This window comes from Pocillopora damicornis, chromosome 3, assembly GCF_964200805.1.
Source record: "Pocillopora damicornis chromosome 3, jaPocDami1.2, whole genome shotgun sequence".
Taxonomy (NCBI): Eukaryota; Metazoa; Cnidaria; class Anthozoa; order Scleractinia; family Pocilloporidae; genus Pocillopora; species Pocillopora damicornis.
In genome coordinates, this window is record NC_142672.1 from 29,019,726 (window position 1) to 29,046,806 (window position 27,081).

Genomic DNA, 27,081 nt, shown 5'->3' on the forward strand with positions numbered 1-27,081 from the left:
AAATCAAGTTTGTTGACATTCAGGAAAGAGCTACTTTAGGGTTTATTTCGAAATTAATAGAATGGAGGTTTAATAAAGTTCAAGTGCTTGACTTTTCTGAGTCCAAATGAACGACAAACGAACCCAAATGTGGGCCACAGTTGGATGATCATTTGCTGAGAGTACTGCCGTTTTAGTTTTCGATAGACACAATGCACTTGCCTCACTTTTCAAGCTTGTGGCTGCAGCAGAGCTGAAAAATAACTCACTTTTTACTTTTTATGACCGTTAAACGCGCCAAGCAGATAATGAATTTAGCAGATTTCAAGTGGTAATTTGCATGAATAAGCGGCCTCAACTGTAAGTACTTTTTAGAAATGCTAGGATATTGTCCTAGTATTCCTAACATTCCAAGCCGCGCGAGAGTGTCAAAATCCGTGTGTTTGTCACATTTATTCGCCAGATGTGGGCGAATAAATATGAGAAGATAAATGAATTAATCCTGATATCAAAATGTCATCAGCTAATGCTTTTGTTTCACACGCAATCAATAGTACCTTTATTCCTAGGCGGGTTCCTTTACGTTACATTGTAGATTATAAAGAGAAATATATCCACCCGGTAAAAAACAAATATCCTAGCATTTCTAAAAAGTACTTTCAGTTGAGGCCGCTTGCGTCCCCTCATGTGAGACCGAACACCACACTATGCTTCAATTTTTGATGTTACCCAAGTTGTTCCTCCCTCTGAAAACCAGAACGAGAACATCTCTGAAATTCTTTCTGTTACTTGCCTAGGTTCAGATGGTAAAATAAGGAAATAAGACGGAGTAACATCTTTCGCCGATCATCAAACAATTCTGTTCCTTTCATTTTGCCGTGCAACGATAAAAATCGCTGAAATATCTATTCCGCCTTATGAAAAATTAATCTAAAAAAGAAATTTTCATTTCCAGGTTTCATTTTGTCATCCCCATCCCTCACTTTCCTATTCTCTTTTCCATATCATCCGTACCCCTTCTCAATTTCCATTCCCCATTCTTTATTTCAGTAACATCCAGTCATGTTATGTCTAGCCTAAACATGTTTACTTTTAAAATTGACACGTCTATTCACTGCATTGAAAAACTTGCAAAGAATTTCTCACAGGAACACGCACGGCTTGAATAATTTCTAGGCTAATTCAATGTTCCTTGAAATCAGTCATTCAGCTTTCAAAGCTAATACTCACAAAACTCCACATTTTATTAATTTATTCATAATTGTAAAGGTTGACTGATCTTAATTGAAGAGACAATTGTATTGAGATAAGGACAATAACTAAAGGCTGAGAAGGCACGCAAATGTCACAAACACGCCTTGCTTATTAGTGTTTTTTCAAAAGCCCAAACGTATTTTTGCATAGAGCACATGTGTAAATCGACCAAAGGTCAGCGAGATTGGAAAAGAAACAGCACGTTTTCTACTCAATTCAAGCCCGAGAGAGGTACGATAACAATCTTTGCACGAAAATGAAGGTCATTTCTTAGCCGAATTGACCAAACCATGATGTCGACATTGATACCGGCTAAATCATGGTTGGATTATTCGAATTCAGTCGGAACCAATATGCCGTGTCTATTGATTGTAAGCTCCTTCATTGAAACAAACACACCGCGGCTAAATTGAAGAAGAGAAATTTATGATCCTACCATAATATAATGATGTCTACCATTTAAAACGCCCATATAACTCAGTCTCTGTTTCTCCAGTGTGATGCCCACTAAATGAGCGAGATATTGCATGGCGCAACAATGCACCTTAGTTTGAGTTGCATACCATAGAAGTTTTAAAAATCTTCAAAGTTTCGTCGAAATTTGTAAAAAGCTTTCATGTTTTCTTTGTATCGAGCATTGAATGGCCCTAGATGCGGAATACCTTACAAAATTTTCTATCGTGTCCTCATGAACATTTCATTGGCGTGTTTTTGTTTCATCCACAAAGTCCAAACAATAGATGACGTTTTCATTTGTGTCAGGCCGGTTGATGAAAGTTCAATAACGTTCATTTTTTTTAGGATATTGGCGTCGGGTTGGCGCTTTATTTTGTTTTAATGAGGACGGAATTTAAAACCAGAATATTGTGTTTGTAATTCGACTCGTCAGTTGTTGATTTCAAGCAATCATTATTTGACCTGCGGCCAAGTCTTTGTTCCCGTGACGAGTGTATTTCAATGCACCGGTATGTCACGCAAAGTTGTGGTTAAAATAATCACCACCCAGAAAAATTGTTCACCGCAAAAAATAACAAATCATCGAAACCCTTTATTTGAATGAAACTGCATTTACAGGCTAAGATCGAAAACAACCTCTGACTTATTTGCGACACTTGTTGCGTGATCTTAGTAAAATATATATGAATGGGGAATGGCAAACAGGAAACTGCAGTCTAAGACCGAAAGTGCAGTAGTAATCCGCATGCATAGCAATTCAAAAATGGCCGATGAAAACACGGGAAAAGGGTCTGAGCACCAGTTTCCGAACCTGCTCGTTAGGTCTCTTCAAGACGGTGTTCCTTGCAAGAGAATCGATTTTACGATACGAACATATGGTGAATTTGACATTATTTAACTGTTTAAAACAAAAAATTATCTTAGAGGAGTAAATAGAAACTCTCATATTTTCCAGCTCTATATGCCTTAATTGTACACTGATTTAAATCAAATCCAAATTTTCTTTTGCAGATTCTCCTAAGAATTCCAATCACTCCAATGAAGCTAACTACAGACGAAGTACTTGAGAGGATTGGAAGCTTTGGTCGCTACCAAATTGTGCTCAACATATATTTCAATATTGCTTATGCATTATGGTGGGCTTTTCCAGTCATGGCAATGGTATTCATTGCATCGGAGCCCGGATGGAAATGCAAAAACAACTCGACTTGCCCCTTTACTGACACCATCAGTCTGGGAGACGACAGATACAAACATAGATGCGATATTCCTCGGCAAGACTGGGACTTCGCCGACGACTTCACTTCGGTTGTAACTGAGGTAAGTGGTATTATCGTGTCATGGGGTGCTTCTCAATGTATTTATATATTACGTTGTGGTGTAACAAATTCCATGTAATCAAAACGGATAAAGCGGTTTTCAATAAGGTGTCGAAAGAACAAAACCAGCGTTATCAAAGCGACTGATTAAAACAAAAAGCTGACGTTTCGAGCGTTAGCCCTTCGTCAGAGTGATGGCGAAGGGCTAACGCTCGAAACGTCAGTTTTTTTACCCTCTATGGTGGCTAATTTACGTTTTTTCAACCCAGTTGTTAACACTAAATTACCTGCTATACTCTCCCACCGACGCAGCACCACAGTTTCTTTAGAAACTTACCCCTTGATTAAAACAAAGATTAATATTACTACCCAATGAAGACTCAAATTGAAAACAAGAAAACTGCATGAAGCGCGGGAAAACGGGAATGACCACGTGACAATTGTTTTAGTTTTGCATCTGATTGGTTGAGAAAGTGGTGCGAGTTTTCTGGGCCAATCACAAAGCAAGGTAAAGTAAAACCAAAGTAATCACGGAGTACTTTTGATACTCATTTGAAAATTGCTCCATAAAAAAAATATTTAAAAAGAATATATTAAGAAGCCAATGAGAACTTTAAAACTAAGCATGAAAACATTCTCAAGCGTAAGAAAATGGAAGTGACCATGTGGCCATGGTTTTAGATTTGTATTTCACTGAATAGCAGGTGGACGTGTTTTTTATATTAGACACAGAGGAGAGCAAATATAGTTCGGACCTGCATGGCCATGTTAAATGCGAATAAAATAAACAACGAATTCGAAGAATAACCACGAAGACTACGATTGAAAAATCAACGGTAAATGCACGATTGCATACAGGCAGCCAGATTATCAGAAATATCGGTAAGTTAATGCTAGGATCGACTCGCCCAAAGGACTACGTTTTTTATTCATGAAGACATTTTCCATCAGCCAGCCTTCGGCTTGTAAGAGAGTCCTCCCCTACTTGGAATGAAGCTCGAATCTTTTCTATTTTGTTTGTTGGTTTGTTTCAATCACTTTCTCCTTTGACAGTTTGATCTTTATTGCAAAAGAGGCGCACTTGGATTTGTATCAACCTCTGTGATCTTTGCTGGATTTATAGCTGGTAGTATTTCTGTCAGCCCTATCTCGGACAAGTTTGGCCGGAAGCTCCCGTTGTTTGTGTGTGGCTTTTTCTGCGCCGTGTTCAACTTTGTTTCAGCTTTTTCTCCTGCTTTCTGGGTGTTTGCTCTCTTTCGAGCAATCGTCGGTTTCATGATTGGTAAGATATGGACATTTTAATGCATGTATTATGCAAGAAAAATAGTCCCTCATTAGCAACTTTTAGCGCTTGAAGTAACTTACCGATACGAAAACCAACCTTCCCTCCTCGAACTAAAATTCGTTGGCAGGCGAAGGAAGACGTTGCATGATAAATGACCCTTTAGCTTACTAAAAGGGTTAAGTTCTAGGAACGAAGAGAAGGGAAAACGAACAAATAGAACGAGAGGGAGAATGGGATTGAAGAGAAAGATAAGAAAGTAGAGAATGTATAAAACAGAGAGAGGAGATTGTGAAAAGCAAGATGGAGAACAAGGAAGTGGAAGAGAAGAGAGCTGGAGTTGAAGTATGGAGTAGAAAGATGTAATTGAAGAGGAGGAGGAGGACAAGAGAGAAAATTCGACACGGGTTGGAACGGGCATACAGATGATTAGGTAAACAAGGAGAGAGAGATGTAAGGAGAGAGGAAAAATATAAGGTCATGTGAGTGAAAATAAACGGTGAGAATAGAATGTCGATATGACGATAATGATGAGGATGAGAAGGTTTATGCAAGGTCTTCCTCCTTTAAAATTTTCAGAATGAATCACAATTATTAATTTTACTTTAATGTTGACGGTTTGTTTTGAATGCAGGTGCTTACAGCATTCCACTGTTTGTTTTGACATCTGAGTTCTCTGGGGTTCGTCGACGAGGGACTGCAGGTTCGGTTGTTTGGATTGGTTATGAAGTGTTCGTCATGCTGTTAGCAGCAATTGCGTATGGCATAAGAGACTGGAGACAACTGGTTATTGTCACTGGAGTTCCTGGGATCATCTTTGCCGCTGGATATTTGTAAGATTTGATAGCCGTATGATCCTTTTGCTGTAAAAAAATGTTTTCATCTCTGATTAAATAGAAGCTTTCACTTTACGGGGTCATCCGAAAAAAAAACTGAGCAAGGAAGGTTGAAAAAATACATCGATTCAGGCTTGAAGGGGGGCAAAGGTTATCATTATAGTTATCATCATCGATATCCATCCTTATTGTTATCATTATCGTGATTGTTAAAGTCTAGATCGTGACCCACTAAAAAATGTCTCCTTTCACTAACAGGAGTATGTAAGAACAGAGATGTGACGCTGTTGAAACGTGGACTTGTGAAAGCTGACTAAAATAAATGAAGATTGAATTTTCCGTTGAGAGTTGGTCCCTTAAAAGAGCTTCCACAGCATAACTATTTGTGTTGTTGTTATATCTACGAACAGTTTCATTCCTGAGTCGGTCCGCTGGCTTCTGAAGAAGGGAAGATACACTGAGGCAAAGGAAACTTTGTCTAAAGTCGCTTCATTGAATGGTGCAGAGATGCCAGACGAACCAATTTATTTACCGAAGGAGGAACGTCTTGGTGACATTCGAGATTTGTTTTCCTCTCTCAAAATGGCTCACAAAACACTTGGTTGCTGGTTCATGTGGTAAGTGTTAAGTTCGGCAATACCATTTTAAATGCGCTGTGCCCCTATATATATCCAGTATCCCTAATGGAAGCTTGCCATAAGCCCTGAAAACCGCTAAAATAAATTCATTTTCGATATTAGAAAATGGGGTTGAACTTTCAGGATATTTAAAAAAGTATTCCCTTATAAGTGTCGGACATCTTGAACGAGCGCGCCAGCGAGTGAGTCAAAATTAAACAATGATTCAACAACTCGGTTCTCTTACTCTGTGTTCATATCAACAGGTTTGCAGTGTCTTTCATTTCCTGGGGGATGAACTTTAGTACTCCCTTTGTGGGCGGTAGTGTTTACTCCAACGTGGCAATAAGTGCAGGTGCCTCTCTTCCTTCCTATCTTATCTGTGCTGTTTTGACTGTGTGGTAAGTCAATTCGCCAAGAGAAGGTGCATTTCCTTCATTGTCTTAGACTGGGTGTCGTCTTCAAGATTCTTTGCACAAATCCTCGGGCAAATCGCAAATCCTGCTTAACCAAGTTTGTTAAACGATTAAGTCGGCCGTGTAAGAGCCTTATTTGTTTACAAGTTTTGTTTGCTTTGCTGGTATATTTGAAATTTTTTTGTTTTTGCTTTTTGTTTGTTATCTTTTGTGGGCCAACTTGATTTGCTAAATAAAATGAGCCAATGAACGAGAAAAAAAATGTACTCTCGGTACCGGTGGACCAACCTGAAGTATGAGTTATTTATTTTTATTTCAACAGGTTTGGCCGCAGAAAATCCCTGTTCATTTCGTTCCTCGCAGCTTCTCTTGGAGCCATCGGCGCCCTTTTGATGACAGATAAAGCCGAACATGACAACGGTGAGAAATACAGTACCATAACTCAATCGTGAGCACAAACCTTTAAAGAATACAATTTCGTCTTAGTAAAAATGCCTGTAAATGAAAACGCCAGACGAGAAGAGATAAAAACAGAAAAAGACTACTGTCCCACCCCCCCCCCCCCACTCTCCTCGGACGGTAAAAGAGAAAAAAGAACTTTAAGTGGCGTGAGTATTATATGTAGTGGTAGGAAGGGAGCAGTTGAGAAACATTTTTTCCCGAAAGACTGCATTTATAAGGGTCCTGATGGGGTTAGCAGAAAAGCCGTTAGCCGTAATACGGCTAAACAATTCGGCCGTTAGAAGAAAAAATATTTAACCTTAAAAACTTGTCTCTTATCTCTTACGGAAGAAAAAATGATTTTTAGCCGTAACTTGGCCAAAACTTCAATCGTTAGTTGTAAAAGCCATCATCCCATTGAGGCCCTCCTTAATGGTTTGTTGTATCGTTTCAGGTTTTTTGGCTGGTAAAATTTTCATGTCCATGGTCGTTGCAAAGTTGTCCAGTGGCGTGGCATTTACCTTGGTGTATATTTATGCTGCGGAGCTATTTCCAACAGCACTGAGGTAGCTAATTTTTATTACATTTCGCATTATTCGTTAGCTGTCATTAGAAGGGACCATTCTAAAGCGGTTAGCTGCTGTGGTTATTGTTGTTGTTTTGGTTTTGAATGTATGTTGCGCTTCTTTTCTTCGTAACACAGGAACGTTGCCATGGGTACGTCAACATCCTGGGCTCGAGTGAGTGGTTTTGCTTCGGCTTATGCCCCTCTTCTGGTGGGTAATTCAATCATTTTTTTATTGGCTCGTGTCAAACATATCTGATAGCCCTTTTCCCATCCAGCGTGACGCAAATGTGACGATAAATACTGCCAGCACATCCCGAGCCCGCTTCACTGAATACATGGTTAAACCCCCTCTAGGACATTTGTTGGTACTGTTGTTCAAAGCCATTTGGTGTGATTTCCGACCAGCGGTAATCATATTAGTACCTAGGCCACCGCATATGAAATATAGGCTTTGATCATTATTCACATGTGATGTGATTTATATGAGCGTTCTTCTTGCTTCGGAATAAAACGTGTGTCTTACAATCTACGCTTCCTGTTCTTAAACAAGAACTACAACAATTTTGATCGGGTTTTTGCCATCCAAGTTCAAACAAACAAACTAAATAAACACAAAAAATTGTTTATTAATCGGAGTCAAGCGATGTCTAATAGTTCCATAATAAAGCATATACACCATTTCTGGTGTTATTTCAAACCTCACTGACTTCTCCTTCTTTCAGCTGGAAATTCACCGTTTTCTGCCATTTGGAATTATGGCTGGCCTTGCCCTCGCTGCCGCTGTGATCTGTCTGACATTACCTGAGACACACGACCAACCCATGATAGAAGATTTGTCTCAGGATTCGAACGACAAAAATCACAAACAAGATGAAAACTTGAACGCAAATGATGTTACAGCTGAGGAAAACACTTTATTGTGAAGTAATTTTTTTTTATCTATCTTCGTTCTGCTGTCAGAAGCAGAAGTGAAAATAATATAATCTTCTCCTTATCAACACAAAAGTACTAGGTACCTTCAATATGTTAATTGTATATCTTTGCTATGGTACAAGCCATATGGCGCGAGTAAAACGTATTTTGATACAAAGATCTTGATTCTTTTTCGACCTTCTATTCCTCACCGGTCTCCCCATTCTTTAACTTGAAGCACAGTTAGCATTTAGGGATTAACCGGCAAAATTTGAAAATAATCTTAACACACTGTTTGTGGTTCTGATCACAAACTTTCAGAAATTTCAATTAGATTTAGTAGACATCTGACTTCGGATACTTCCAAATTCGTCTTAGCTTATCAATATGGCCGCATTCGCGTTCAGCCTAAATGAAAGGAATCGCAAGGCGCGGTTCGCAGAGATGTTGCTTTGGCCATCGCCATAACGCATCTGTCAAACAAAAAGATGATTTGCAGGGACTCCTCTTCTCTTCCAAACCGATAATTAAGAGATTAAAGGAGTGAGACTCCTGCAGGTCAATGCTAATAGGACACTGGACAAGATTCAAATGACAGCGCACGACGCGAATGCAAGATTGATCAGGTTTGGAAGATCATTTTAAACTGAAAACGAGAAGTGTCGTAATTGTTTAAACAAACATTTTGTAAATTGCACATAGTAGATCATGGTGTATGGACTATACACACACAAACTACTTCACACTAAAAAGAGAGACGACCATCGTTTTGGAAAGGAGAAAGATGAAATTTTATTTCATTCCACATCGGTTCTTCCCAAAGTCTGGGCATCGCGATTTCACATTCTATTAATTACAACAAAATTGTTCTTTACAATATAAACAATAGTAATAATAGTGAACCATATAAATTTAAATATTCTCTAATATAGAAACGTAAGCTTTCATCATTATTCAATCAATTTGGAACCAAATCCGTTTAATTTTGGCTCCACCTTGTGAAACCTTCTGCAGGTTACATCATCTTGAGCAAGCGTGCACTCTTTTCTCAATTATTTTGTCTAAAATATATAAATTGTTATCCAATATCAACATTCCTTTATCGAAAATGATTATTTTTTTTAAAATTTGATTATTCAAACTTTACCAATGAAGATCAAGAGGAAAATGGCTGCGGTTGAAACTTTGAGCAACAATGCTGCCAAGAACAATGGCGCGCATTTCGTCCTTCTACTTCGCAGCAGTGTTACAGAAATAACTTAATGAGCAGTTTGTCATCGTAAGTAAAATCTTACATAGACTTTGACTTCTAGTCTGCTGTCTAAATCTTGCACACAACATGTACGGACAAACTGCATTATCACAGTTTTAAATACCAGCCAAATATTACCATATACCTTGATATTTTTGAAGGTCTCAAGATCCGTAAAAATAAGTTCGTATTTGAACTGAATCAAAATATCCATCTACGAATCACCTGGTTACTCGACACGCGAAATCATTTCAATATACTGCGCTTCTTTGCTTGCTACTGATTTGCTACTTGGACTTAACACTCGCAAAAAGTTAGTTCCCAGCACTATTATCAATCATCTCAAACCGGAATTTCGTTTTCCAGCAAATGAGAGTAAATCCCGAATAACACTACCGCATAATTTCATGCTACATGTACTTACAATTCTATACTGAGTACAGAATCGTAAGTGCCCTGTATTTTTCATGCTCAGAATCTATCAGCTTAGAAACTCTCGTACTCCGAGACTGTCAGATTAAAAACCATAGCTGGTTATACATCAGAATAATTATAGAAGACTGCTTATAGTAACATCAAAACTAGTTTAATATCAGAGACAAGGGTAATCAGAGTACTCCATGTGAGGCTAAATTACATGTCGTACGCAGATCGGAGACTCACTGACTTAATAACACACTTACTGCTAATTTGAACAGCAAAATTTACCTTTCTGCTTAAGTTAATCTTCAGGTAAGAAAAAAGGATCTGTAATTTATCTTCACATTTCCACTACATACAGGGCTTCAAGGCACACCGTGACAAAAGATCACTTCTGTCCGTAGACCGATGGCATTTCTTTTATCCGCAAACGTTCACGGGGAACGTGACCGAGTAAATACAACTGGTTTAGAAAATTAGTCCAGCTATTTCACTTGATGACATGGCAGATTGTCTGAATGCATCTTCACCTTCCTCTCCTGAGCGAAAGAAGAAGAAAAAAAAAAAAGAAAAAAAAGAGAGAAGTAAACAGTTAGACAAGATGTTGCTTTAGACAAGATAAGGACGAACAATTTTAAAACCTGGCCTTCGTGTTCCGGACATGTCATCCGTAAAATTCGCCCATTTATTGGTGTACCCAAAGTCATACTTTTAATTTGAGCGAGGAAGCGCGCGAGAGGAGCGCGTGAGAGGAGCACGTGGGAGGAGCGCGCGAGAACGACTGCGAAGCGCGAAGCGCGACACCGACCACAAAGCTGACTGTCAATCATGGTATGGGACGATAAAGCACTAGCCAGCTATAAACCGCGCTTTTGACCGAATGTACGAGGTGGTCGGTAAAGGCGATCATGCCAAGACGAGAGACAGCAAAGTTGGCCTTTCTGAACCACTTCATCTATTTCTGTTTGTAAAAAAGATGCTGGCAAAAAAGTCAAAGAACATACCCAGGAATGAAAGAGCCTTCCGTGCAGCAAATTTTACAGATTGTACATCACATCTGCTTAGATACAACAGCTGGGGTACGGCATCTCTGGCCTGTAGAGTACATAAAGTTTAAGTCAACAATGAAATTACAGTGGCGAACCACCGGCGTAATCCACAAACATGTGGTGCGTACCTGAAGCACTGTGAGAGCCACGCATGCTCCTTCCCGTAGTTTCTCCTCAGATTCTTCAAGGGCCTCAATACTCAAACTAATAGCCTGGAAAAAAAACATAATGGGAAGGTATCAGAATCCACGTTTGTTCGCTTTACATGTATCATATTTGTTTACGCACCAATGTTTTCTAAAACAGAAACCTGCATTAATGGTGGTCAGAGAGGATGTTGTTGATACAACGCTTTCGTGACGGGTGTTAAAACAAAGGTGTGGACTTGACTCACCTTTCTGCGCAAGTCAGCATTCTTTTTCAAATGCGATAGATAGGACTCTGTTGAAAGCAAATATTTTTATCGTTTTCTAAAATTGGTTGAACCGACTGCATATCAGAATAACATAAATCTTTATCAATTCCTTTAAGGGAAGATAGATTCCATAATAATTTGCTTCGCTTTCAACACAAGGCTTTATAGATTGGAGCGAAGCATCGCCCAACTGATGTGTTAACGGCTCAAATAAAAGCCTCGTCACGACTTGCCCCTTGTGGTAAGCCTTACTAATGTTTACTTTCCTATTCTATATGTGAAACAAATATCCATCGCCGTCCTGCCTTAATCCCTTCACAAACTAACATCAGTATGTATATTCTCCATACTACTCTTCACCCACTTCCTTTGGTACTGACAAGGAGGTTTTGCTTGACAATCAGGAGCTGTTTTAATTAGTGACCTTAATATTTGATTTAGCAAAAATACTGTAAGGTGAAATAGGATGCTTGTCATTCTAGGGTGCTAAATAAAATTTGGGATCATAATGACTTGATAATTCAAACATCTTCAAGGTGACATCTTGGCGTACCTGCGGCCTGGGCAACAAAAGAATCATTGTCTAGCAAGAGGCAGAGCACAGGACAAAAACAGGTTTTGGACAATGGTATCTCCGTGTACTGCTTCAGCTGTAGGAAAAATTAATAAATAAACAATTAAATACAAAACTAATGACCTAATCGCCTGATAGTTCAACAAACCAAACAGGCTGTTTGTTAACGGTCTTTATATTCAAAACAGAAAAAAGAGTACAGAGTATCTGTTTACCTGCGCAACAACAGCATCTTTTTCAGTGGAACGCAGGCGCTTACAGATCACAACTGGAAAAAACCATCAGAATGCACATTAGTACCATGGAGTAGAAATCTGTATGGCTCGTAATTTTAAAAAATCACGAGCGGTACTTCTACTGCATATATCGAGTGCGCACATAAAATTAACAAAGCTAACCAATCCGTAGTTTCCCCTAAGGCTACACGATTACGCATGGAAACTAACGACATGACTTTTAAATAAAAGTAAAAACAAAAGGACCACGTACGTTCATAAGCCACCTCGTCGATGTATTTGGACAAGTTGGGCCTGCAAGATATTATAAGTTACCAACGTTTAGCATGACGAAGAACACAATCATCCTTACATTCCTTGATTTGCAGATCACAATGATTCCTATTGTTCAACCTCAATATTAATGAGCCACCAATTGCATGAGACAGAAAACTTACGGGCGAAATATCATGGATCCAAAAACATATATCACTGAAAACACACATTTTTGGCAACCGTGTAGAATGAATTATTTGTGGATGGGCGAGACTTGGTCTTTCGTGGTTACAAAATTGTCGGTTCAGGGTGACTATTATTTGTGAAGGGAAAAATTTCAACGATGTCCTGCTCAAACAGCACAAAATCAGAAATTTTAATACTTTCAAACTTTTTGTGTGGTACACCAGTGTAAGGGAGCTACACGATGGCTGTCATCAAATATTTCGAGTGAAGGACAACGCGATGAGTAAGAATTGCTTCCCTAAATTCGTGAGTGGCGAATTTCATTTGACTTGAGTACAATTCAGTTTGGCCATATTCTTTGTTCTGGAACTCATGCTTGCGGATAGAATAGGCAAAATCATGCTAAGTAGTGCTTACATCTGAGTACTACGATTCACTGTCAAAAGCGAACGCATTGAACTGAGAACAAACTAACCTCCACAAGTCCATGAAGTAATGCTCAAACTGAAACACGCTCACAAGCTCTTCCTCTTCGGGCTGGACATCAGTCAAATCAGGATCTTGATGGATAACACGTGCTACAATAACTGGAAAGACTGCAAGAGGATACAGAAAAACCAACCGTCCGGATGAGCCTTAAAACCATTGCAAATTACACTGCAGTGACAACTGCAAAGTTGAGAACGCCGCACGACAAGAGTAAACAAACAAATGTTGTTGCTTCACAAAGGATGGTGAAGACATCTCTTAGGCGCGGCCGCCTTTTCCTTCATTAGGCTTCTTCTTTCACAGCGTGCGCGTTGGTGTCACCTTCGTGCCTTTCGAAACTTTCCTCCGACTGGAGGATGTCACTGTAGTCTCTTCGTAGCCGATGTTCAAATTCGTAATGCTATGCAATATGCTCTTTTCCCCAATAGGATTCTCACGGTTGACACCGCATAACCGCTTCCTGTCCTCATAGCAGCCAATCACAGAATAGCTCATATTTTTCTGGCTAATTGGTGCAATTTCTACTCGTCCAAAAACAACTCCTGTTTAGTCGGTGATGTTTAAAAGCTGAATAGCCTGACAAGACTTGGGGAGGGTCTAAAACGCGTTGCGCGTTGCATGACGAGATTAACCAACGACTACGAGGAAGATTAGTGATGCATAAGCTAGGAACTTAAGATCTGCAAATGGAGAAGTTGAACCACATTTTCTGGTTTTACTAGTGTACTAACCTATCTCTACCACTCTGTTGTAACTCTGTGTTATTTGTTTCTTATAGGTGTCTTCAAACCCGCTCACAAGCTGGCCAGCCGTAGTAAACAACAGCTTCAAAAAGATAAAATCAGCAATCAAATGAGTTTCGTTAAAGAATCACACTTTGATGGTCTGCTTCTTGTAACAAAAAACTTCTGTCAGTCAATGGAAAGGCTGACGGGCAGACGCTTCCATGAAGTAAAAAAAGCAAAAAAGACCTCCAGTAACACGGCAACACTTGTGGCTCGGTAATTACAAGTAACAAATAATAAGGCACTTACTGAGCCTTTGCAGGTTTTCTCCCAAAGAGAGGACAACGCAGGGTTTGTTGCCAAACGAGGGTTAACTGTCAGAGAAAACATCACTATAAGGACAATTCCAAAGGATAACATGTGCATACAACACTCATTCGCCTGGCTTCCGGAGCTAACTCGGCTTTCTGTAGCATAAAGGGAATAAGAGTATCCCTTCTCCACAGGGGTAGCACACTAACATCAGTATGCATATTCTCCACACTGTTCTTTATACATTTCCTAAGGTACTGACAAGGAGAATTTGATGAACAATCACGAGCTTCTTAAGTTGGTGATCATTTCCTTTATTCTCATGACCTTAATGTTTTATTTAGTGGTGACACTTGGAGGAGAACTTAGATGCTGGTCACTTATAGGGTTAAAACAGTTAATTACTGCCCATTCATACTCCTGGATGAAAAGAAGCACTGTGGAAATTACACGTCGAGCCCAACGACACTTCACACGAGGTCCGGCTTTCAACCCTGAATGAACGCGCCATTGTGCAGGTGAAGTGTTTTTGGGTCATAGACTTACTCTCTAGGAGCCTCTATACACCAGGGAGTATAACTGGGTACAAGCAGATCCACAGCGAGATTTAACAAAATGTTGAGGTAGCCTGCGATCGACTCAGTAGCGTCCCTCACCCAATGGGAGTGATGGACGCGCCCGTGACTTGAATTTAAACGCTTTTATATAATTCACTCACTTTCTGGCAGCGTCATCTCACTGACTGGGTCGGGTGATAAAATGAACGTGATGAGTCTGTTAAGAACTTCCTTCTGTTGTCGAAATTTAGAGAGAGCTTGCATTTCCTAGAACGAGATAAAACAACACTTCGGTGACTAAAAACAATCACACAAACAATAAAAAAATACTTTTAAAAACCATGATACCAACCTTGTACTTCATAGGCCCAAAAGATCCAAGATGCTGGGAAAAAAAAACATTTTATATACGTTAGCAAGAAGCAGAAACGATAAAATAGTTTCAAACCAAAGATTAACAGTTTAAATAACCAGCATATGCATTTTAGCCAATCATAATCAAGATACTGAATTTTCAGCCGATGAAATTCAGATATAAACCACACGCACGTACGCACGTATGTACACATGCGTTCAACTACCGACCAAAATTTACTTTCAAACATAGTTTTCATTTAATTGAACCCGGCATTTCCTTTGGGGTTCAATTATTTTGCCTAAAAATAAGTTTGAACTCTTTTAACACCCGTGAGAAAGGAAAGAGTGCGAAGTTTTAGTCTTATCAGCTTTTTAAGGGTAAGTCATAGTGGACTTTCAATTTAAAACAACTCTTTGTCTTACCACAGAGACTTCTTCACAAAATTGCAAGTGACAAAGGACGACCTAGGGAGCAAAGGCAAAGATACGAATGAGTAAACGAATTAAAAAAAGAGAGAAAATAGGGAGCAAGTATGGAGACTATATACCTCGAGATGTGACCCTTTAACCGTGAGTGGAACAATTACTTGAACTGTTACCTTGTCCAAAAGTTTGCTACCAACTGTAGCTTCGTGGCCGTATGAAGACGACAGATTAGGACTTGTGGCCCGTGATGACCGAGTCTTGAGGCTACTGTGTTGAGGACTCTCCTCATTCAGTTCCGTTGCTACTTCAATCCGTTTCCTAGGAGAACTGGTGTTAGGTGGAACGCAACCTAACCCAGCCTTGTCCAAACACTCCGATTTCTCCACTGCCGAAGATGATGACGAAAAGATCTCAGAAATACAACTTGGAGAGTCATTAAAAGAGTTTCTATCAGAGTTTTCTTCAGCATCAAGGTGCTCACTTTGTAATCTACTGTCTTCGATTCCATTTACTCCGTTATCATCGTTTGTATCCCCGTAATTTCCAGCGGTCTTCTCGGACATCATAAAGTCCACAATGTAACCAGCATCAGACGAACCCTCGCCCACAAAGTCTTTGCTATAGTCATCAGTACTATTATAACCAGTATCTTGATATCCGCTTCCCCCACTTCCAGTACTGCGGGGAGTGCTTTCTGTCTCGTCCACCGCATCCTGCTCTAAGAAGTCAAAGCTCTCTAGTGCACTTTCCACAGAAAGAGACATAGACGATCTTAATAAGGAACATTTCTGGAAATAAAAGAAACAAAAACGCTTCTCAGTTACGAATGCTTCAGGTATCAGCCCACGTATTCAATTTGGGGGCTTCTAAGGTTTACATATCTTTCTTCATAGATCTCCTGTAGTGTTACGAAGCTTTTTTCACCTTCAATAACGAAATGCTCTGTCGACAAAGGTTCAAGTTATTCATTGAAAACCCGTGAAATCTGCGCAATAAAACATCACATTCACTAAATGCAGGGGTTTCATACCTTGACAAGTTCTTCTAGTTTTTCTAGAAGCGTGATTACGTCATCAAGCTCGGGAAATTGATCTATGAAAGGAAAAAAGGTAGTATAAATAAACTTCTAACAACAAAGGTTGAAAAAAGATGTGTTTACGTTCCCCTTCATCCACCATTTCACGTTCAAGACTAAGTTCTTCGCGCACGCGTTCCGACCGTGGCGACGGCATCCAAGTAAAATCTTGAATACCTACATTGTATCATAAATCGTAGGATCGTGGACACTTCTCATTCCTTGACAATTCCACTAAATAAAGTGCCGCCAGACTATACCCAGTCCACATTAAGGTTACCGTGTCAGGTGTTTACCTCCATTGAAGGGGAACCCTTGGAACGACACGTACTTAGGGCTTTTCAACAAAAGTAGCAGTTACAAAGTATACTATCCTTGTACTTCTTGAGCGAGGTCTTCGATGATTAGAGGTGTCCCAAGAAAGAGGAAATAACAGAAACTAATTTTCTATTAAAAAGACGTCGCTTAGAGCGCTTTTCGATTGATTGTCGTAAAACCGAACAATCACAACAGCCAATCACATCAGGGTAAACTTCACCAGGAGTTAATGAGAACTCGAAGCAAATACAGGCAATCTACCCAAAGCGCGGGAAAACGCGGGTGACCAAGTCGTCGTGATTGGTTTGAATCCTGCATCTGATTGGTTTAGAGAGTGGCGCGCGTTTTCTGGACCAATCACAGAGCAAAGTAAAACAAATGCATTCCCGTATTCCTCACGCTACTCAACTAGAAATTTCTCTATTGAACAAACCTTTGTTAGTCTGTAATGTGGGAATAAGATGCTGCAAGGCGCTATCCAAGGATGTGGCATGACGGAATTCTTGAGGTTCTTCTGGAGCAATTCCATTCAAGTCGTCTTCGGGTAGACCTGCTGCAACCAACTCTGATGAATCTGTCACTTCTTCAACAACTACCTCCTGTGGTCAAAAATCAGACTGAAATTACATTTACTCAAAGAACAGACGGACTCCTTCCTCTGCCACTAACTCATCTTCAGTCATTTTTTTTTCTTCATTAGGACGAACACTCTCCTTTCTAAGAAGTTCTTAAACGAACTACGAAGGCATAACTGTTTGTTTTAACAACCACAAAACCTACCTCATCTACAGATAAAGGCTTGTCCTCATTTCTCTCAACACTGTATTCCACTTCAGTAAGGCTGTTAACGAACAGAAAAAAAAAACACACTTTGCATACATTTATATCTTTGCGTGATGTGACATTCTCTTGAAACTGCGTAAATAAATTCATTTAAACAAATCAATCAGTCTCCAAGTACGTCTCATGAGTCACTGGAAAAAGGAAAAAAACAGACAAAAAAAAAATTGACACTGGGCCTTACTACAGTTGTTGATGTTCTGGAAATTTTTTGGATTTAATCCTTTTTTTTTAATTACCCCACCCCTCCCCTTTCCTTCCTTCTGACCGTCCCTACCTCCCTGGTGCAAATTACTTTCTCTCCCCAGCCTTCTTCTGCTGCAAAAATCAAAGATGACGGCTATAATTTCACCATGAAAATACCGAGCACTCGCGTGCCAAAATCAAGCCTGCTCTGAAGGCTTGATGGAAAGTTCTACAAAAACCAATCAAATAAATTTACCTCTTTTGTTTGGTAGGGCTGCGAGGTAAATCTGATGAAGGTATTGTACACTCGGAAGGCTGAATAAAGATAACTTCTGACAACAGACTCTGTCGCTTAGAACGTAATGTATTCTCCTCTTTCCCAGAAAACGGTCTGAAATGAACATCCAAAAAAATATTGACACTGAAATACAGATCAATGGTAGGCCAAGCCCCAGTTGTCCAAAGGGCAGGTAATGCTATCCAGCAGATAAAAGTTAGCAAAATGAAATGCACTATCCACCGCATTGGGATTTATTCCGTTGATTCCGTTATTCACCCTTCACACAACCAGGACTAGTAGGGTATCTAAGTGATGTACATCAAAAGGTTTAAATAAACAGTGACATTAGAGATTGGCTCCTAATAATTTCCATACCTCCATTCCACTGTCATTTTAAGTTTCATTGAACCTGTGCTGTTCAGAGGTACAGACATGATCTGAAATAAAAAGGAGATCATAAGATTTCTTTTTTTTTTTTTTTTTTACTCACAACCTGACTAATCCATATAAGAGAATGAACATATTAAATGAATATAGGTGAATAGCATTTGCTAATCACTTCTGAAGTAACCAATCAGCACACACAAAAAAGTGCTTTTCGCCTGAGTGATATATACTTAAACAACATACAGTGGTTGGCTCTTTAATTTTTGTCTCCTTATGTTTCTTAACTTTCTCCATAACTTCAATGTTTTTAGCACTCTTTCCAAAACCTTGGTTATGTGTGCTGTTTCTACATTTGCAATACATCTTTCAGCTTTATTATGCAGTGGCAAAACTATTCATAACAAAAGAAAAAAATTACAAAGGGATATATGGTGGTTGTTCCATACCTGTGGTCTAGCTTTTATGTAATTTCTTGATCTCAAATGAATATTTCCAATTTGAACATTTGCTTGGATTTTTTTCATTTCAATGACCTGTCAAAAATAATGAAAAAGAGTAAGCTAAGGTTGATCCATGTTAACCACAATTGCAATAATCTTGAATTCCCTTACCCTGACAGAAAATTCATCTGTAATTGATGGTCTCAATGTGAACTGTAGCAACAAAAAAATAGAGCAATATTAGATGACAAACTTGTAGTTGATATGCTTAGAAACGAAAACACACAATTGAACTATTGTGCATGTACTTCCTTGTTAGGTAAATGTAGATTGAGTCTGTACTCAATCCAAGTGGCCCAACCAGCCACAATCTCTCCTGGTTTCCTTATTATGAAAGGACTAGGAGTAAAACTACTCCCCCCTGGATGGGATGTCAGTCCATCACAAGGTTTTAACCCCCAGCATTTCATCTGAGGCTTCCCTCCCTCTTCCCTCCCTTTACCAGTACCCATTTATACTCCTGCCCAAGAACACAACACAATGATCCAGCCAGGTCTGAAACCCAGACCTCTCAACCCAGAGTACAGTTCACTATCCCTTGTGCCACCCCACCCCTGTGGATAATGCAGATGATAGTTTGAACCAGTAGCACAGTTAATTGAGAAGTTCAAAATCATACTCGCTAAGGTTAAGGTTAAGTTCAGGGAATGATTTGTTTTAGGAAAAAGCTGATCTGTTTTATTAACAACCTAAGGAGAAGCAATCGTCAGAGTCATAAACTACTTTTCTTGTGAAATGAGGTTAGTTAATACACACCAAAAGTGACCCTCTGACAAAGAAGTGTTTTGAAAAAATTAATCTATAGCTACTCTAGACTATTATTCTATGAGTAAAATAATAATATTATTGATTTAAGACCTTTATTACAGTACAATGTAATTCCTCAGTTTGAGTAATTTAAAAGCCATGATATCTCCCACAATGATAACAAATAATCATCCTTGAAGTAAAAAACAAATTTTTTGACAAAGCCTATTTGTAACAGGTCTTGAAATATTACTTTACACATTTTTATTAAAACAATACACCCACTCATACGCCATGTACATAGTTTTAGAATATGTGATCATACCAGGCAACTCAATCACATTCATGTTCAGATTATGGCTAAATATAACATATTTCACTCCTAGATTCCAAAATACAAAAGCCTGGTACCTCATTATCTATCCATTTTTGACTTTCCCTTTCTACTTTACACCTTGATTTCCATTTAAAATTACTTCCATGTCTAATATGTATCTGTAAAATAAAAAAAATTATTTATTCATATCAGCTTCAACCTTTTTATACCCAGGAGTAACTATAAAAATCATCCTCATAATATAAGTAAATTTTCAAACAGCATGGTTAGGTAAAGTAGTAAAAAAAAATAGACTGCAGTTTTATTTCACACCAAATTCTCAGAGATAAATTATAACAGATGTATGGCAAACCATGAACAGAATCAATAACTAAAGTAGAACCCTGCTGACTCAAACTCTAAAGGGAAACAAAAAATGGTTAAAACTAGTGAGGGTTTGAGTTAGCAGATAGAAAATGACTGAAAAAATGGCATCAAGGGAAATCAGATCAAGTCAACTGAGATTGAATTACTAGGGCTCTACTGTATTACTTGATACTGAAATGATTAAATGGTACGTTTATCTTTGTTAAATTCATTAGAGTGCAAAGTTAATGTTTTGGTACATACATCATATACATCACCACTGCATAGTCTTCCAAATGCTTGGAGAGCTAGAAGAAAAAAAGGAAAAAATCTTAATTATCTCATTTTCAGAGGCTAAAGATGAGTTAGTCAATTCAGAAACTGGTCATTGTGAGTTCTGCTCAGACAAGATGTGACAACATCAATGGTCAAAATGGTCGTGATGGTCATGAAAATGTATTTTAAGTTTTTAAGTAACTAAATAATAGATCTTCTAAAGGTCATCACTGACTCACCATTCAACTGAAATCTGAAAACACCAAGTTTAGTTTCAAGTTCCTCTTCAATAGCACACATTTTCTGTAACAGAAAAACATAATGAACATGCAACACACACTAACAAAGTTCAGCAAATTATCAATTCACACTAATTCATTTTCAATATATACTATATGCAACTAACCAGTAAACATTAGTATAAAATGAAACACTAAGCTAACAGAACTTGACTTGACTCTATTTATCCACAAGGTCCAGTTTTGAGACCTTATAAACAGAATGTTACACATCAGTGATAAATTTGTTTATCTAATGTACCTCTGTGCAAGCATTTATGCTGCCTCTGCACTTATCCTGACCTCCTTTGGATCCCCGCGATGTCAAGGCATGCAGTAAGTTACGTGAACCTGAAAACAAATTCAACAAGGACTTGAAAAATAAAAATGTTCTCAAACTCATTAATCATTGATAATGTGGTGACATCCAACCTAGAGACACTTTATATCAAAAAGGTTTTATACCTTCTCTCATCTTCTCTTCATAGAGGTAGAGTTGAAAAATCTCATCAATCTAAAAATTAACGTAAAAATTAATAAAAAACATTCAAATTTCCAGTTTTAGTAAACATTGCCTGAAGTTCACATGTATCAAGCAAAATTGCTACAGAAGCAGAGTGCACACGATGGAAAATAACAAACAAACAAACATTTAAAAGTTGGATATAGCTTTTCATCGAATTCAGTTTATGAATGCTAGGAGATAAACCTTCACATGAAATGGGATATCAAAACCTGCATTGAAGTGTAATAGTATATAAAAAATTGAGGTTGAATTGATCTTCAAGTTCATACAAAATATATTACCACATTAACAATAAAAATTAATTAATTAAAAAACTGTTATAACTCTGACCTTGAATTATTTCAAACCACCATATATATTACATGGCCAAACTAAAATTAAAAGCATTCCAAAAAAAACAAAACAAAACAAAAACCCGAACAAATTCACAAGAACAAATTAAAAAAAAATACTTCATGGCTGGTATGACACAGAATTTCCTCTCAGCCAACAGCCTCATCAGATACTTTTGATGAGAGGAAAGTCCCATTGACCAATTCAAGATGTCAGCAGTCTGGCCCTCTATCACAGAAGGATTCCCAACCACACATTCAAATTACCCTCAGATAATAATGATCCAAATCCCTTGCAAACACCTACCTGCTGTATCCTTGACTCTATCAACCTATCATATAAGGGAAAATTGTCCACATTTAATTCTCAAAATCTCAAAATTGTTAAAAAATTTACCCCTTATAATGATAGCAGAGTTCAAAACTTAATTTTTACAATAGTGAAATGTGACCAGTGTTTAAAGAATCCCATCTTAGTAAGTAAATTATCGTTAATAATAATAACTCCCTTTCAAATACAGAAATTTTATAATATTTCCTTTTTCTTTGTTTCCCTTTATTTTCCTACCAATTATCCAACAATTTAACAAAATATTTACCTCAAAGTATGAAATAATCACTGATGCAAGCATTTTATAAGTTATGATTGCCAATTTATTTGACCTTCCCTAAAATTCTAGTACAGTGGTGCTTTCTAATTTCCAGCAGAATGGCTTTTTCTAACTTCTCAATGCCAAAAAATTAAATAAATGTACTCACTTTATCCTTTGCTCAACAATCCTTTTCCTCTGAAAAAGAAATGCATTTTACTAGTATCACTGCAGTATCATATATAATAATTTCAGTTGATATAAAGTATCCTTCAAAATTACACATTTTACCATCAAGTCAATTCGATATCATTTGCCATGGACAAAGTAACAATATACTTATCTTAAACATCAGTGCTAACAGTCAGATGACATACCTTAGGTTCCACGCTGTTCAGAGCATCCTTCAGGTGTCGTGCATATTCGCTGAAAGTCAAAATAAACATAATCATAAATCAAACAAAATGTATATAAAAAAAAACTTTCATCATAACAACTTACTCTGGGTCAACCAGAATATATATGGGTGAAATCAACTTTCAACATTTTCGGGTTTTTAAAAAACATGCAAAAAACTGAAGTTGAAAAACACAGTGCTATTTGCTTATCTTGTCCATGACAATTATTTCAAATGAGTCAAAGTCAGCATCACAATCATAACAACAGAGGAACTAATGAACTGATGAACATCAGATTTTTCTGACTGATTTCATTAAGCTTAAGTCTGAACAACTTTCAAGCTCATCTTCTTTTTAACTCTGCCTACAACTTCAGTTTTAGATTTTCAGCAAGGGGAAAGCTATCTCATGATTTTAACCTTTTAACACTGATTATGTCACTATTGACAACAAGCCTTCTTTAAAATTGTTTGAAAGGGAGGAAACATGTTGAAAAATACCCCTATGATCTTGCCTGATATTACAACTGTACAGCTTTGACCTATTTTTTAGATTAGTTTTTCAATGTAGAAATAGTAGACAGTCCACCCATCTTAAAAGTTTAACCTAAACTTCATAAGTTACATCACATGCAGCACAAAATCATTGAGTGCTGATTGGCTGAGACAGTGGGCATTTTTCCTTAATAATGCATGAGGCACTTTTGTTAATCAAGAGGACCAGTCATTGATTACTTGATGCTTATTGAGCCTATTTACTGTTTGCAGCAATGATTTATTGATTGTAATTTAACTGAATGAAGCCATGTAACATTGTTAACTCTATTTTAAGAATAAAATGTTCAACGACTCTATTTGTTTTGACATATGTGGCCGCACTGAGAGGGCATCATTGCTGGGACATTATGTGCGAATGAAATTGCTTCAGAATTTTTGCCCTTTATGTGATAAACAAGTAATCGCAAGTACCCTCTGACAATTAGGGATTAATTTCACTTGTATTTTCAAAGTTTTCCCAAAATTAACCAGTTCACTTTTGCCCTCTGGCCTATGCAATTACATATACTAATGCAAAGCCCTTTGCAATAAACAAAGGGTTCCTACATTAGCCAAGGACAACTGGAATTTTTTACTACTAAAAAACCTATCACTATCAAATCCAAACTCTCCCTTAAGTTATCTTACCTAAGGGCTGACTGAAGTTTACTAAACACACTAGTTGTCTGGGCAATCCTTGGACACTTCAAAGCTGGCTTGGGCCCAAAAATTCCAGAAGACTTGCGGCAAATCTGAGAATGTTTCCTCTCCAACTCTGCTGGGCTTTGAAGTGGTGTAAGAGGTTTGACACAAGAGATTGCTGAAGCACTAAATGATTGAGATCTTGCAGCTGCACTTTCAAATGGATGACGATCCATTCTAAGTGACCTTGAATTTCTGTTTGGCGTGGATTTGCTACTGGCACTGTTTTCTTTTCCCTTCAAGGAAAGAATATAGTTAATAACTGCATGCAGCTACAGGGTTTTTATTCAGTATTGTTTTGACTAGAAATTAGTGTCAGGTAACAGGCTTGACTGCACACATGCCTAACTAACCATACAATTGGGTGAGTTTAATCTAAAATTAACACCAGCACCTTTGTTTGGAAGCCTGGCATATCAACTCTGCCCACACTCCTTTAAATTGTGATGATGGTGGCCTACTGCCTGACCCCTACTTACACCTTGTCAGAAAAAACAGCAACTAATTAGGGAGCATACAAAAGAACCTCTTGTTGCAGCAATTAGATAACTCCTGATGAAGGCACTGGAAAAAGTTGGGTCTATGAGTCATAACTACTCAGTTACATTAATTTCATTAAATCTTTAAACCAGAGTAGCATCAAACCATATGTGATTGCCCACCTGCTTGCTTAGTGAACTTTAATATAGGCTTGAGAATATTCTCAAAATCTGAATTAAATATTACTCAGGCAATCAAAACTGAGGCAGATCATTCTACACAGTACATAGCTGGTCAATTCTCTGTTACTCAAAAACCTTTAAACACCCAGCAGAGCTACATATGAAGGAAACCTCTTTGAAAAGATAAGGAAGGAAAGGAAACCTCTTCGAAAAGAAAATTGACTTCATGTCCCATGTGTAAAAAATTTCAATCACGGCAATTGTTATTAACATCAACACGCATGGATGATAACAGACATATTTCTAAATTATGCACAATGCAGTGTTCCAATATTAGTCTTCAGCAATTAAAACAACATTGGAGAAGTTTAAGTACGACAAATCTGTCAACAGATACACTTTGTACCAGAGTAAATAGTAAGACAATTCTCAACCTAACTGAAAAAGGATTCACATCAACAATAACTGAACAACAGTATCTATCCAAATGTTGGAAATATTTCAAACTGAATTAGATACTGGCCACATAAGTAAAACTCTAGAAAATATCAGTTTAAGCTTACTAGAACTCGATAAATCTACAAAATGAATACACCAAAGAGCCACTTACGAAGCACATCTCTTCAATGAATCATAAAACAAGAAAATGTACAAACTGATAGCTGTAAAAACAATGATTGAAGATTAAAAATTCATCTTAACACCTCTCTTCAGAAGGACTGACCACTCTCAAATGAGTATACCGTCAATTGATTCATCAAATATTGTTCAGTGATAGAGTATGGAGATCTAAATATAATACTGTGCAATATTCTCAAGAATGTAAGCAAAATTATCAAATGAATCCTTAAATGTGAAGCAATATGTTGTGTGTTGGAGGTTTGAAAGTGTTGGAGTATAATTGACGCCGGGAAAGACCGAATGCACTTAAAAGAATTATGATAATCATAACTTCATTCTATGACAACACCTTGAACGTACATATTTACTTGTCTCTATTGCTTTATGAAACATCTTTCTTGTTCTGATCAAACACAAACTAAAGAATGGTGATGCAAATTTTAGGCTTAATAAATGAAGACTTCACGCTGCGAAATTACATTTCGATATAGAAGAGCGCATATTTTGGTGTATTTCATATTCCGATTAAAAACGATGATTGCAAAATAGAAAGTCTCATATTTCTGCTCCTTCATAACTGGGCAATGTCACAGCAAACATGTTTTAAGAAAGATTACACTAATAATCCCATTACCATACAACATCACAACTTTGTAAACTACTTTTGAATGCACCATAACAAAGAAAGAACCTGTCGGGAACCTTTTTCGAATTACAATACATGATGGAAATTCAAGTCACTCGCCTTTTACGGGAAGAAAGCTCTCATTACCGGAGAATATTTTCATTATTGTTTCATTCATCCATTATTTTTATCCCAAATAAATGACTGATTGGTGTGAAAAACGAACATCTTCGGCGTAAATTACTTCATTGCTAACCAAAAGAAACAATTAATAACGTGTTTTTACGATTTCTATCCGGTCCATTTGGAGCATTTGAAATATATCGAATTTCATTCCCCACTGTTAAAAGCGAAAACACGAACAAACATTTAAGTTTTTTCAGAGAGTAGAAAGCTAGAAATCTAAATTCTAACGAGAAAACGTTACTCACCGAAAATATAACCTTAAAATTTCAAACAAGCTCAAGAAAATTTAAACTACCCGAGATATCATTATTGAGAGAAACTCTCTCCGTTTTACGTACGAAGTATGGCCACAAATTAACGGCTTATCTTTCTGTTCCTCTGATACAATACTCACCATTTGGCCCGCTATAAGAAGCTTCTTTCATCGGAAGAGTTTTCTATTCGTCATCAAAGCCAAACGCTAGAGTCACTCCGGATATATGACCCGCTCACCCCGCTTAATTCTTCTCTGTTTACCTTTGAGGCTTCGATCAAGATGGCGGAACGTCACGTGGTAATCTTAATTCATATAAGGAATGATGGTTAAAATATCCAATTAACATTCTTGAAAACAAAAAATTTCCTTAGCAATTAAATTAACACGAATAAACATCCTGTATACCAGCCGGAAGACACGCAACGGTTACCAATAATTTCTTAAATCTCTCTGAAAAAAGCCATTTTTAACAACCCCATCGATGCTAGAGTATTAGCGAATTACCGCGCTTGAAATGAGCAAGCAATTTTGAGAAATTTGAACAATTGTGACAAAGATTAGTACCGTACACGACAAAATATGCAGGCCTCTTTTTTCTCGAAGCCCAGTAGTTTTCCAAATTTGTAAACCCACATCAGTTCATAACGATGAAAATATCGGCTTCCATGTGTAACGCACGAATTCCCCCATTCATTGGAACGTGACTGAATGCTGACAGGGGCTTCAAAAGCGTGTCATGTAATAA

The 27,081-nt window shown here is 37.8% G+C and overlaps 2 protein-coding genes across 2 annotated transcripts; one reads left to right on the top strand and one right to left on the bottom strand.

The window, feature by feature from the left end:
* Nucleotides 1-1,262: 1,262 nt before the first annotated feature.
* Nucleotides 1,263-8,258, top strand: LOC113667897 (solute carrier family 22 member 15). The gene is made up of 10 exons (XM_027183756.2): nucleotides 1,263-1,464; nucleotides 2,701-3,009; nucleotides 4,062-4,290; nucleotides 4,925-5,123; nucleotides 5,537-5,743; nucleotides 6,010-6,144; nucleotides 6,482-6,579; nucleotides 7,055-7,166; nucleotides 7,304-7,376; nucleotides 7,891-8,258. Exons 2-10 carry the CDS (start codon nucleotides 2,728-2,730, stop codon nucleotides 8,089-8,091), a joined length of 1,536 nt encoding a protein of 511 aa, XP_027039557.2. The 5' UTR covers nucleotides 1,263-1,464; nucleotides 2,701-2,727; the 3' UTR covers nucleotides 8,092-8,258.
* A 589-nt stretch (nucleotides 8,259-8,847) lies between these two features.
* On the bottom strand, nucleotides 8,848-27,052 carry LOC113667900 (rho family-interacting cell polarization regulator 2). Its single transcript, XM_027183762.2, has 32 exons — nucleotides 26,906-27,052; nucleotides 26,475-26,638; nucleotides 23,933-24,222; nucleotides 22,728-22,776; nucleotides 22,520-22,548; nucleotides 22,068-22,092; nucleotides 21,368-21,416; nucleotides 21,165-21,253; nucleotides 20,864-20,927; nucleotides 20,613-20,656; nucleotides 20,078-20,161; nucleotides 19,031-19,072; nucleotides 18,866-18,952; nucleotides 18,408-18,469; nucleotides 18,009-18,143; nucleotides 17,507-17,567; nucleotides 17,160-17,325; nucleotides 16,364-16,425; nucleotides 15,507-16,121; nucleotides 15,331-15,372; nucleotides 14,903-14,935; nucleotides 14,712-14,817; nucleotides 13,991-14,055; nucleotides 13,688-13,781; nucleotides 12,943-13,063; nucleotides 12,280-12,320; nucleotides 12,006-12,058; nucleotides 11,770-11,866; nucleotides 11,196-11,242; nucleotides 10,930-11,013; nucleotides 10,757-10,847; nucleotides 8,848-10,291 (listed from the first exon to the last, which is right to left on the bottom strand). Exons 2-32 carry the CDS (start codon nucleotides 26,475-26,477, stop codon nucleotides 10,221-10,223), a joined length of 2,901 nt encoding a protein of 966 aa, XP_027039563.2. The 5' UTR covers nucleotides 26,478-26,638; nucleotides 26,906-27,052; the 3' UTR covers nucleotides 8,848-10,220.
* Between the last annotated feature and the right edge of the window lie 29 nt (nucleotides 27,053-27,081).

What these genes read in the sequence shown, in the direction of transcription:
- LOC113667897 (XM_027183756.2), top strand. Translation starts at nt 2,728, where the DNA reads ATGAAGCTAACTACAGACGAAGTACTTGAGAGGATTGGAAGCTTTGGT. An exon ending in TCACTTCGGTTGTAACTGAG is followed by an intron (nt 3,010 to 4,061) that starts GTAAGTGGTATT and finishes CTCCTTTGACAG; the next exon opens with TTTGATCTTTATTGCAAAAG. An exon ending in TAAAGCCGAACATGACAACG is followed by an intron (nt 6,580 to 7,054) that starts GTGAGAAATACA and finishes GTATCGTTTCAG; the next exon opens with GTTTTTTGGCTGGTAAAATT.
- LOC113667900 (XM_027183762.2), bottom strand. An exon ending in AAAATGACAGTGGAATGGAG is followed by an intron (nt 18,144 to 18,407) that starts GTATGGAAATTA and finishes TGTTCATTTCAG; the next exon opens with ACCGTTTTCTGGGAAAGAGG. An exon ending in AGAAAACCTGCAAAGGCTCA is followed by an intron (nt 13,782 to 13,990) that starts GTAAGTGCCTTA and finishes ATCTTTTTGAAG; the next exon opens with CTGTTGTTTACTACGGCTGG.